Raw genomic sequence first — 12,705 nt, forward strand, 5'->3', positions numbered from 1 at the left:
CATCACGTGACCCACGGCCGTCCGTCAATAGGTCACGTGATCCAGTAACGTGCGCTTGTGTGACGGGTTTGCACCTGGTTTCAGAGCGCTCGTGAGAAAGTTTAGGGACGTTTTACATAAGGAGAAAAAAAACATTTTATTTAATTTAGTCTGTGGTTTAGGATACAGCGAGTGTTTTGTACATTTGAGTCGTGTGTGTGTGTGTGTGTGTGTGTGTGTGTGTGTGTGTGTGTGTGGCTTTGTCTCACCTGTCGACTATAATGAGGAAGTGCGCCTCTCAGTAGAAAGCATTTCCGCCAATGGCAACTTTTAACGCTGCAGTTTTGTTCAAAAAAGTGTGTAGGCGTTTAATTCCGTAAAACTGGTGATTTTAGGTTTTAAAGTGAGGATTTTTGGGGAAAAGGAGAACGTTTTGAACACATTAGCAGCAGTGAGGGAAGTGAACCAGACGGGTGTCAGACTTCAGTGAGGGTAAGTGGCGTAAACAATATGTTTATTATTTACACTGTCCTGTTTACAAGCTGGTTGATTTCCTTCTTTTCCTGTTTCCTGTTTTCCTTCTCTGTGATTTTGACATAATACATCTTATCACCCATTCAGCTGAAGCGAATGACTGAATTTCAGAGAGAATATTTAAAGGAAAAAACACTCCACAGCTTTAGCTTCTGTCACAGTGCCACACAGCTTCGTTTTGTTGGATTGTGAAGCAGTATTTTGATTGATTATAGTTAGTATTCTGACTATAACTAGCCCAATAACCTGCTGGTTAAAATGGCTGGTAAAGCCGGTTTGCTGCTTGGGCCTGGTAAAGGGTATTGTCCTGCCCATTTTCTCAAAGCCCTCTCTGAGCAGTGAGAAACCTTCATATAGTCTACAGAATATAATTCCTGGACATTGACAAGACTTTCCTTTCCTAGAGAAACTCCACTGATGAATAAATCCAATCCAGAAGGTTGCCAGTGCCAGAGGAAAGAATGCCACTCAAACATAATTAATCGCCACATGACAAACACTGATGTACTGTTACACAGGTGATTGAGATTCGGAAAAATAAACAAGTCATCGTGAATGCCATGCAGTAGTTCTGTGCAGAATTTGTGTTGGGCATATGTTGTGGTTTTTTGTCTTTTTATAATCAACTAAATCTCATTATTTTTGTCGGGTAATGTCTGCCAGTTGGTTGGCCAGATGTCCAGGGTTGGGCGAAGACAATTGTTCTGGCCATAGACTTTGTACCCTGTACTGTGGCTGAGTAAACCCATTTTAAAATGTATTTATGGCAAAACTGAATTTGAACTGAAACAGAATTTGCTTGCAAATATTATTGACACAGGCAGTCATGGTCAGATGTAGTCTATAGTATGAAACTTAGCGGCCCAGTAACCTCATATTAAACTGCAAGCCTTGCTGGTGTTCCACTCTGGTCCATTTAAATGGAAAAAAAGTATATATATATATATATATATATATATATATATATATATATATATATATATATATATATATATATATAATGTATGTATATGTGTTTTATATATTCATATACATCTGTATGATCTATATGGCCAAAAGTTTGTGGACACTTGACCATCATACCCAAAAACTTCCACAAAGTTGGAAGCACACAATTGTCTTTGTGTGCTGTAGAATTACAATTTCCCTTCACTGGACCTAAGAGGCCCAAACCTTTTGCCAAGGTTGGAGTGGAAGAATCCCAGTGTCCTGCGCAGAGCCCTGACTTCAGCCCAACTGAACACTTTGGGATGAACTGGAACGCCGAATCGTATTCTCACGACTTGCTCGTATTTCGCCTTTGCTTGTTTTTCAGCATTTCAGATTCACAGGGCCTAAATGAATGAACGATCTTGAATGGCCCGGATATATATCAGCAATTACTATGTAGCTAGATTGCTGTTAGTGCCTGATTCACTAATATACATCACTGTGTGCTTTTTAAAAATAGCAGGAGGAGGACGGTAAAGGAGAGCAGAATGGTGGCTAAAATATCAGCAGGATTTTATTCTCACAAAATGTAGAGTGCATTTGTTAAACGCTTTGTGATGTTAGCTGACGTTAGGTAGTATAGTGGGTCAGTGGCTGGCCGGGTTGTTAATGTTAGCTAAATGGCATATTTAACAAAAATAAAACAAACAGCTGTTTCCTTGTTTTCCCGTTTTACTTTGCATTCATTCATTTTTCATTTCAACGTCCACTCTTGATTTGGTCAATTAATTTCAAGTATCTTTTGCTCAAACATATCTAGTGAGCAACTGGCCCACCAAAGACCAAATTAATTCTGCACTTCTTGTGTTCGTAACGACTAGGACTCTGATTCACATTGGTGGATCTGCATGATGCGTTGTTTTCATGTCTCCATTGCCCCAGAACACGCATTCTCTGTGGTTTGTCTTCCAAAGGACATGCATTCCAGTTCCTAGCATTTGGCCTCTCTCTAGTGCCATGGGTGTTCACGAGATGTATGCAGTCAGCCCTGTTGCCTCTGATGGCCAGCACGACTGGCTCCTATGTGCCCTCACCCAAGGAGAAGGCCATCTGGGACATGTTCACCATCCTCACACATATTATGGCACTCGGGCTCATGAGTCGAGGTCATGATTTGAAAAAAAGAATCAAAGCAGGCTACACAATTAAATAACGTAAAATGAGATTCACTGAGAATGCTAGACACCATGTCACCCCCACGTTTGGCAGACATTATCACACTTGCCAGCTGAATTCAAGCAAGTCGCTATGTGTGGTGCCGGCTCTTTCCGAGGATTCTAGGATCACTAACAGCAAATGCAGTGATAATTCCCTTGGAATTAAGGAACTTTCAGAAGTGGGTTATCTCTCTGAGTGAACTCAAATGCCACAGACAGATGCATCCTCGTCTCAGTGAGAGGAGCACGAGCTCTAGCTCTCACAGCAGGGGGTCTACCTGGAAGCCATCGAAGACAGATAGTCATCGCAAACACCTCCCTTACTGGCTGGGAGGCAGTGTGCTGTCTCAGTTCCTCATGATCTCATCTTATGAGCCATGCAGGATAGCGAACTGAAATGGGCCTCCCCAAAGACTGCCATTTTGTGCCTGAGTGGCCATGTGTTTGAACCTGGGATTTCTGCCCAAAGTCATGACTCTGATTTTTTTTCTTCTTTTTTTGTTAAAACTACTTGATTGACCTTGCAAGGTTACATGAGAGAGAACCTGCTGAGTGTTTCATGTCATCTGTCATGGAGGAAAGACATGAGGAACTCCACTTTCTAAGCAGACACTGGCACAGTGGGTGATGGATAACATGACCATGACCTACTGACATCTACCATGACATGCCACTCAACATGGCGCATCTCCTTCTCATGTGCAATACTTAGAGGCACACTGCTGCTACCTGGCCATCTCTACACACCTTTAACATTGCCCCTTCCTGTCGCCTGTGTGCACTGTTCCTCTCCGAACACCTTTCCAGTGAGGGCCAGTTCCTCATGGCATGTTATCCAGGCTGCCTATGGTAGTTAGGAGGGGTGAGTTAGAGCGTTAGTTACTTATGTTGTAGGAGTGTAACAATACGGCGTATAGTTTCATTTGTTACGAAAGCTCTCAATTTGATATGCCTGCTTATTGAACAATACATTCAACACTGCATGATAAAGTAGGCTCATCATAATACCAAATATATTATTCGAGTTGAAATAAACTGGGTGTTGGACCAAGATATTAGAGTGTGCAAAGACTACAGAAAATGTGTACAATGTACTAATACAGCACACGCGCACATGCTGCAAACTCACTGCTGCATTCAGGCAGCTTTTCCTCGTCGATTCAATCCAGGCTAAAGAACTCACCGGAGCGATTGGGAAGTTCATATTAGGTAGTGGAGAATGCAGAATTCAAAAACATCTAGCACTACAGAGAGCTGCATGAGTCTGAGAGCACAGCTAGCTAACAGACACGCCCCCTTGTGAGTCACACCAGTTTAGCCATGTTTAATTTTGTTGCATTCTAAAGCACAGCTTTTGTTCTTTTTTTGTTTTATACAATTGGAAACCCAAGCCACATATTTAGGCAATGTTTACATTTCTGTATCGAAAATGTACCATATCAAGACACGATCGTGTCGCATTGTATCACATTTGAATTTGTGTATCGTTACATCCCCTGTATGTATTTTTCAGCACATTGCGGATGTGTTCAACTCTGTGATTTCATGATGGCTCGCTTTATCATTTAGTGATGCTGGTAGAGAATATCATGAATATGCAGTCATTACTAACTCAAATGCTGCTGCTCACTACAAGAGAATGGTTGCAATGTGATGACCGAAAAAGATTTTTTCATGCAGAGACTGAAGTTCATAATCATTTCATCAGTCCCACCAAAAAATAGAATAAGATCTGTACTGTACAAATCTGTACTCAGTTTGCTATTTTGAGTTCTTATTTTTGCTTGTATGAGGACAATTTAATTGAAGTAGGTGCACTTTAATATCTCAGTATAGACCAATATAAAAAAAATGTGAACACCTTAATTAAAAAGGTCTTTTCGTAGATATAAGTAAGCTGCTTTTTCAAAGGGTGGGGGCTTTTGCTTTTTCTAAATTAATTCAAAGACTTCCTTGAGATATATTGTGTGTGTGTGATTGCTTTAAATTGGCAAACTAATCTAGTTTGTATTTGAATAAGTCTGCTTCTCAGCAGATTTGTGCTTACAGACTTGTTTGAAGAAATCCAGGATCATGTAAAATCTTCAATAATCCAAAGCTAATTCAGTAGTCCATGTACAAAGAACTGACTCCAGGACCTTAATCGAACCCTTTTTTTTTTTTTTTTTTTTTTTTTTTTTTTTTTGTGATGCTGCTGGTTCTGTTGTATTAGTGTTCAGAGCTATGTATGTAGGCAGCCTTTTTCACTCTTGCCAACACAATAATTTGTAGCTAATGAGCTGAACACTGAACTTTAGTTTGTCTGCATTTCATTGCGTGTTTTGTTTTTTTTTCCCCTCAGATGGATGAATTGTTGCAGGACACTGCGAACAGTACTTTGAGAATGGATTCAGACAGCAGCGTGAGCGATCCAGCCTCTCGTTCTTCACTGTTGCTGGCCAACATTTCTACCAGGTCTAACATGACAGTAGTCATATCGGAGAACGGGACTCTGGTGGAGGATGAGATCTTTCTTAACACAGTTGCTGCTCAGGCTCTGTCGGGGATATTCGTCTGGTCTGCGCTGCTCATCACGTGTCACCAGGTAAGATGCCTTTTTGAGTCGTGTTGTGTATTGTGTATTTCCCCCAAAATGTAATGTAAGGAAAGCTTAAAAACAACCCTGAAGTATGCTGATGTCTAAAGAAGGATTTGAATGGTTATGTGACCTGCAAGACAGGAAAGAGGAAGAGCGGGTTGTAGCTGAAAGTGAGTTCAGGAAAATAAAAAACAAATGGACTAGGTGGAGGATGCATTGTGTGGAGTTGCATGGTGTCCCCTCCCTCCACCCTTGCCTTTAGATGACTGACTATTCACATCACAGCCAGTGAAATTTGAGCACACCTGTCTGATCTGTCTCCGAGTCTTTTCTCACAGGTGACCGATAATGAATTGCAGACATGAATACAATCCTGCCAACAACTGCCAGACAGTTATTGTTACATTATATGGCCAAAAGTTTGTGGACACCTGACCATCTCTCACACACATGTGATTGCTGAACATCTCATTCCAGATTTAGTCTGTCTTTGCTGTTATAATAAGCTCCACTCTTCTGGGAAGGCTTTCCACTAGATTTTGGAGTGTGGCTGTGGGAATTTGTGTTCATTCAGCTACAGTGAGGAGGTCTGGGGTTCAGTCGGTGTTCCAGTTCATCCCAAAGGTGTTCAGTGGGGTTGAGGTCAGGGCTCTGTGCAGGACACTCGAGTTCTTCCACTCCAACCTTCACACACCATGTCTTCATGGAGCTCGCTTTATGCACAGGGGCATTGTCATGCTGGAACAGGTTTGAGCCTCTTAGTTCCAGTGCAGGGAAATTGCAATGCTACAGCATAAAGAGACATTCTATACAATTGTATTCTTCCAACTTTGTGGCAACAGCTGGAAGCAACCACATACGAGTGTAATGGTCATGTGTCCACATACTTTTGGCCATCTAGTGTACTTACATAATTCAGCATTATCCATTACCATATGCTTCACTGTCCATGACGGATATCTTGAGCTGATTAATGCATAGTGCACTGTAGACTTTTGGTGTACTGGACATTTGAGGATTTAATAACATAATGTTGTATGCTTGTTGGTAGATTTTATGTGAACCACATGTACAGTCTGTTACAGTATCACTGTTTCATCTGCAATATTTTTAGGTTAGAGCTAGGCTTAATCTGTTTCTAGATACATTTTGAAATGAAATCTAAGAGCTTTTTTACAAGAGCTTATTGCAGTTTGAATTGTAAGTAAATCACAAATTGAAATATATCAACAAAAGTACTGTGTTTCAACTATTACTGTTATTGTATATTAATGTTTGCACTACATTTAGAACATTATGACGTTTGAGTGTAACAGAGGCCTGCGTTATTTTGATTAAAGTGCGATGGATTAAGATGATCACAACATAGATTAAAATACATTTATTTTCTGTATTGTTAATTTGCACATTACTGCCTTGTGCTGTATAAGCATTTTATAAGGCAGTATTACAATTGTGAGCAAACAATATAGTATGCAGAATGTAACTGATATATCAGTAGTATGTATAATATATTATATATAATATATTATATAATGGATTTTTGTTAGATAGTAGGGGCGAGAGGGAGGTGACAATGATGCCTAAAATTCTAAAATTGAATTTCCATAGTTTTGCTGACACTACCCACGTGCACTTCTCTTGTTCGCCACATGACCCATGAAAATGTAATATCAAATCCGCTTTTAAATGATGTATTCTGTAATCAGACTGCTAGAACAGTGGTGATGGGAGAAGGGGTCAGAGAATGAATTTCTTTTGTGCAGTGCCTGGAGGGCACCTGGAGGACATGTTTGATTGCCTCCGAAGTCTTTTGTCCTCCCTCCAAAAAGTATAATGCCTTTTGAGAAGCAGGAGGTTTTCAGGCACCTTATACAATGACATGTTGGTGTTAAGCCGGAAAATGAATCTCCATGAAACACTCTCCATTCAGGGGAAAAAAAAAAAAGTCCGTGCAGTTTCGTTTCGCTATAGACCAGCAGCCAAGCAATTTGTACACTGCAAGCTCATCTGAGGTGCAGCAAACAGCAGCTTGGACAGGAGTGGTGGAAAGGTTTTGCAAGGAAAATGTATGTAAATCCTGAAGAGATTAAAGCAGTTTTTCCCCACAGTGATGTCACTTCTTCATGCATACTAAAAGTGTAATGTTGAGATTGCTTTGTTCTTGCACTATTGATTTGGCTCAACAGCATTCTCTTCAGTGACCAGTATTAGCAACAAGCTGACTGCCCTTCAGGAACACAGTCTCTTCTCCTCTGCCTGTGTTGATCTTTTCACAAATCTCCTTTTAAGAAAGTAGTAAAAAAAAAAAAAATCCCACATGACTAACTTTTAGTATGTATATTGCATAAACTCTGATTTCATACGCCTTTTGTCAAAAATATGATTTCACACATGAAGACCAGAGAAAACCAGACTTCAAATCAATTTTTAAAAAATATTTTCTTACTGTTTGCAGTCTATAAAAAGCTCAAATCAGAAAGACGTGTTAGGAACACTAGCTCAACAAACCCCACAGTCCCACAAAGTATTTTAACATAGCTCGGCTGATCTATAAGTTCATATGCTCTCAGTTCCATAAGCTCGTGTGCAAACATTAACCAAAAAAATGATTTTTCTGCTTTATGCCTGTTCATGAATGCTGAAGAGGTGTGTGGAGTGAGATAAAAATCCAGTGTTCAATCACTTAAAAGAAATGGGAAGGAAATACTCTGAGCTGGATGGCCAGTATATCAGACATCACAGGTGCACTATTCAACTAAAACTGCTGATGCAGGCATTTCTAAAAATGTTCCCAACATTTTCACAGGCATTCCAACATCATGTTTGGATTTTAGTGCTTTAGACCAGTGTGCTGGGAATCAGTTTGAAAGGTAGTGTAGTAGATTTGGCAGCCATATTGCTTTGTCTAAACAGCAGCCATTCCATTCATTTCATTAATGAAAACTGGAGTTTTGCTGACACTGGAAATTGTAATCCGTCGGGACAAAAGCAAAGCTTATTAATGCCAGTTGTCAGTAGGCTCGGTAGTGGTGTGAGCACTGTGTATATATTTGAAATGAATAAAGTTGGAAACCCTACTAGGTCTGACTTATGTAAGGCTAATAATGACCTGTCAGTATACAGTACTGTGCAAACGTCTTAGGCACATGCAAAGAAATGCTGTAGAGCAAAGATGCCTTCGAAAATAATGTAGTTAAATGTTTCTACATTTTAAAAAATACTATGAAGAGCAGTAAACAGTAATAAATGAAACAAAAGTCAATATTTGGTGTGATGACCTTTCGCTTTAAAAAAGAAAATGAGTAGTCTCAGGCACAGTTTGTGCAGTTTTTAAGGAAATGAGCTGTAAGTGTTGCTGAGCATCTTGCAGAAGCAGCCACAGTTCTTCTGGAGACTTTGTCACATTTGCTTCTTATTTTTTGCAGCAAAATCCAGCAGCCTTCATTATGCTTTTTGTCTAAAAAGTGATCTCATGTAACTGACATACAAAAACATTTTTCTGTAACATTCAATTTTCTGCTGGAAAACTACAGAATGTTTTTGTACATAAAATAAAAATCTATAACAACGTTTGTACTAAAAGAAATAGGGTGCCTAAGACTTTTGCAGAGTACTATATATTATCAACAAAACTAAACATGACACTAACCATGAGCATGGGTTCCTCAACTGGTTTACTAACAGAACTATTAGCATCTTGTGATGGTTCACATGTGCAGAATGGGACGATTGGCCAAGAGTGTTCAGCTGCCCTATGATTTTGCATGAGTGTCAGTTCAAAAGCAAGCACTGATTGTCACGCATGATACAGGAAGTATGTTGGCCCTCCCTTTCTCAGTGTGGTAGCTGTGGAGAGATAGCATGAATTAGATTAGTGTTAATGATGAATAAGATGACTCTTAATTGATTCGAAGTGATCTTTAATCAAATGTTTTTGCTCCCAAATTTGGTCTTGCCAATTCCCACCCGTTTGCTAACTATCCTCTATCCCAGCTGGGAAGGGTGGGGCAAGCACGTGCTTTCTTCGACAAGCGTGTAGCCAACCTCTGCATCTTTTCATGACACAATCGGAGGAAAGCGCCGTCTGCCCTATTCTGCATGCATGAGCTCACAGACGCCCGCGATTGGCTAGTGTCGTTCTGATTGTCATGGGAGACAGAGTATGCCCCTCCCACTCTGAGAGCGTAGCCAATTTTGCTCTTTTGGCTCCTGACCACAGATGGCTGTGGCATCGTCGGGATTCGGACTCGCAATCTCCCGACAATAGAGTGAAAGTTCTTCTGTTGTGCCACTCAAGTACACTCTTAAGGTAGTATAAACTATGCCCTTATCATAAACTTGTTGCTTGTTTCCAAATCTGCTCCTGCACTTTGGATGGAATTTCGTCGTGCTATCCATGGCCAGATGTCCTTGAGAACAAAAATAGACAATAAAATCGTATAACGTACTGCTCGTGGTTTGAAATGACAAAATCTCTGATCATAAACAAATACATCAATACTCTTCAACAACAAGAACAATAACAATAATAACAATTAGGAATAATAACAAAGCTACATGTGTTGGAGTTAGTGGAGGGAATAATTACCCTCTCTTACTTTCAGCTGTGCCTGGTGGAGCCTATTTCTCTTCCTGCACTACAGGAGAAATGGACCAGATCAATCTAGATCCTGACTCACCTTGGCTCTCTAGAGCACCTTCATACATTAGTCCTCTGCCCACGTAATGGCCAAGGCTGAAAAAAAAAATCTTTCATGTGAGTCACAATCTGTGCATATAGAGACAGGAAGCTGGTCTGGAATTGTGACTGTACAAAATCTCACATGAAACAGTCTCAAGCTTTTCCAAATGCCAAAAAGTGTCCTGAAATCTCAGCGAATGTTTTGCTTTATATTTTTATAATAATATTTACCAAGGCCAGTATGATGTACAAGATTATTTCTCACAAAAAAAAATTAAATAAATAAGCGGAAAGTCATTTCTATTTAGGTCTACTTAGTGGTAATTATTAACTACGATATCTATCTAGGGTGTGATAAAACAGCAGGTAAGAGATAAGGTTAATGCCCAGGTTCCTGTAAGGATGTTTTGCTGGAACAAATGTAGGTGGATTTTTCTTGTAGGTGGCTTTTTATTCTGCTTTACCCTGCCTACCTTTCTATTGATGGACCTCCTCTTCCACATTTATAAATGACCTGTTTGAGATATTATATCACATTCTGCCACTCCTCAATCTCAGTTCCATATTAATAATTTCCATTGCCTTTTCATCACAGAGCTCTATCATCCCTACCTCAGGAGCCATATTTTGCCTAAGGAAAAAAAACTGAAAGAAATCCTTTTGTATTCATTGCCTGTTTTATTTAGTTCTTTAAAACAATTTGGATCTGCTTCAGTTATTTGTGGTGGGTGGGTTAAGGAGAAGTGGGACGTATTCACAGTAGGATCTTGTTTAGTGAAGCTCATGAATATATTGTTTGTGTGTGTGTGTGTGTGTGTGTGTGTGTTAGATCTACTCACACCTGAGGTCATACACAGTGCCAAACGAGCAGCGTTACATCATCCGCATCCTCTTTATCGTTCCCATTTACGCCTTTGACTCCTGGCTTAGCCTCCTCTTCATCAGCAATGACCAGTACTATGTCTACTTTGACTCCGTCCGTGACTGCTATGAAGGTAGGAACCTTTTTTATTTATTTATTTATTTTATTTTTTTTGTCTGTCTGCTAACAGGCTGTAGACAGGGCTTTACATATGGAGACACCTGCACTGAGCTAAAATAGGTTGCAGACATCCAACTGCCCAAACTTGTTCCTCTCATCTTTCTTTGTAGTACAAAGAACGAACCTACAATGCAGTGTTATCATGATATCTTTTTTTTTTTTAAACCTTCCTCTCCTCTGTTAGACAGCAGAACAGAGAGCAAGTGTTTTCCAAGTTATAAATATGCCTGTCAGTGGAATTAGTTGTTATTTTAGTTTTTTGAATAAACCAGTAGAATTTAAATGAGTTCAGTCTTTTAAGGGAGTTGCAGTTTGTAATATCAGGCAGGCATTTTCATTATTCTTCTTGACTCTGCATAAAATATTCATGTAATCTGAATTTCTTAGAAGTAGTCTGTACTACATAAAAGCACTATGCACAAATTTGGAAAGGTTTCATGCAAATAACTTGCACTCAATACATTATTTACTTTAATTGTAATTTCATATGTAGTGATCTTTCTTCTAGATTCACTTAATACTTCACAAAAGAGAGAGGGAGAGAAAGAGAGAGAGACTTCTTATGTTTAGACCTCCTTTAAAGAGAAACAATAGATCAAGATGGACAATTTCTTTTCTTTAAAGTGATCTATATTGCATGTAGAGGAGGATAGGTTCTTGCCTCTTTCTCTAAATACATCAGAGAAACTGCTGATGTCAATATTTTGCATTTTGTATTTTGTTGTTCTCAGCTTTTGTGATCTACAACTTCTTGAGCCTGTCCTTTGAGTATCTAGGAGGAGAGAGTGCCATCATGGCCGAGATACGGGGAAAACCGATTCCGTAAGTGTGTTCCTGTCCTTTCCAGAGAAATAGAAACACGTTATAGTGTAGTTTGATTGCATAACTGTACTCTGATGGCTTCAAATGTCAAGAATGTTGCTCCAGTGTTGCAATTACAGTGATTGCTCTGGCCTACATTAAATCAACATTAGACTAGTTTAGTTATCTTAGTTTGAACTGAGTTCTGACTCATTTTGTTGGTATGTAACAGAGTAGTCCTCTGTTTCACCCTTAGCAAATGAATCAAACTCAGTGAGACTGAGAAAGGGCCTTGGGTCGATGGCGCACTTCAGGCAGCACCTCAGGTTTTCAGTCAGACCGAGGTCTGGGATTGTCCTGGGCTGTTTCCAGCATGTCTTTCTGTTCTTTATCCCCTCCACTCTGTTTTAGCACTGAGCTTAAGGTCAGATTCTGGCAAGATTACAGTATAATTCTTCAAGTATCTACCTGTGGTTTGCACATTCTAGCTATTTTCAAAGGTTTCCCACTTCTCACTAATGAGAAACAGCCACACAAATAAGCAGATCAAATAAACACATTCACTGTGAGTTTTAGATTAATGTAATGGCATTTTGTTTAGAGAAAGTACACATATTAAGTGGTGTTTTCATTTAAAAAAAAAAAAAAAGTGTCTAACTACTACTATTTCTAGAGTGCTAGTAGCTTATTACCTCCTCTTCTTCTTCACTGTTTGTGTAAGCATACCATTTTATCTTGTTGTACAGCACAAACTTCTTTCTTTTTCTCCAGAGTCTCAAAAATCTCTTTGGCATCACTCTATACACTTTAAACAGGACCTCATGGGTTTTAAATACAGATTCGGTTCTTGCCTCACGCACAGCTCAGAATCATACCAAGTGTAATCTCCTTGTAGCATCGTGAAATTGACCTGCCTAATCTAACACACCTGGCTGTAATA

The 12,705-nt window shown here is 39.5% G+C and overlaps 1 protein-coding gene across 2 annotated transcripts in view; it reads left to right on the forward strand.

Annotated features, from left to right (window-relative positions):
* tmem184a (transmembrane protein 184a) overlaps window positions 1–12,705 on the forward strand; it is a 20,710-nt gene continuing 8,005 nt past the window's right edge. For both annotated transcript variants that reach the window (XM_026930107.3, XM_026930108.3), the window contains exons 1-4: window positions 1–471; window positions 5,002–5,244; window positions 10,752–10,917; window positions 11,696–11,786. In XM_026930107.3, coding sequence (XP_026785908.1) covers window positions 5,002–5,244; window positions 10,752–10,917; window positions 11,696–11,786 — 500 coding nt within the window. In that variant the 5' untranslated portion in view covers window positions 1–471. The remainder of the gene's footprint in view (window positions 472–5,001; window positions 5,245–10,751; window positions 10,918–11,695; window positions 11,787–12,705) is intronic.

Source organism: Pangasianodon hypophthalmus, chromosome 23 (genome assembly GCF_027358585.1).
Source record: "Pangasianodon hypophthalmus isolate fPanHyp1 chromosome 23, fPanHyp1.pri, whole genome shotgun sequence".
In the NCBI taxonomy this organism is placed as follows: domain Eukaryota; kingdom Metazoa; phylum Chordata; class Actinopteri; order Siluriformes; family Pangasiidae; genus Pangasianodon; species Pangasianodon hypophthalmus.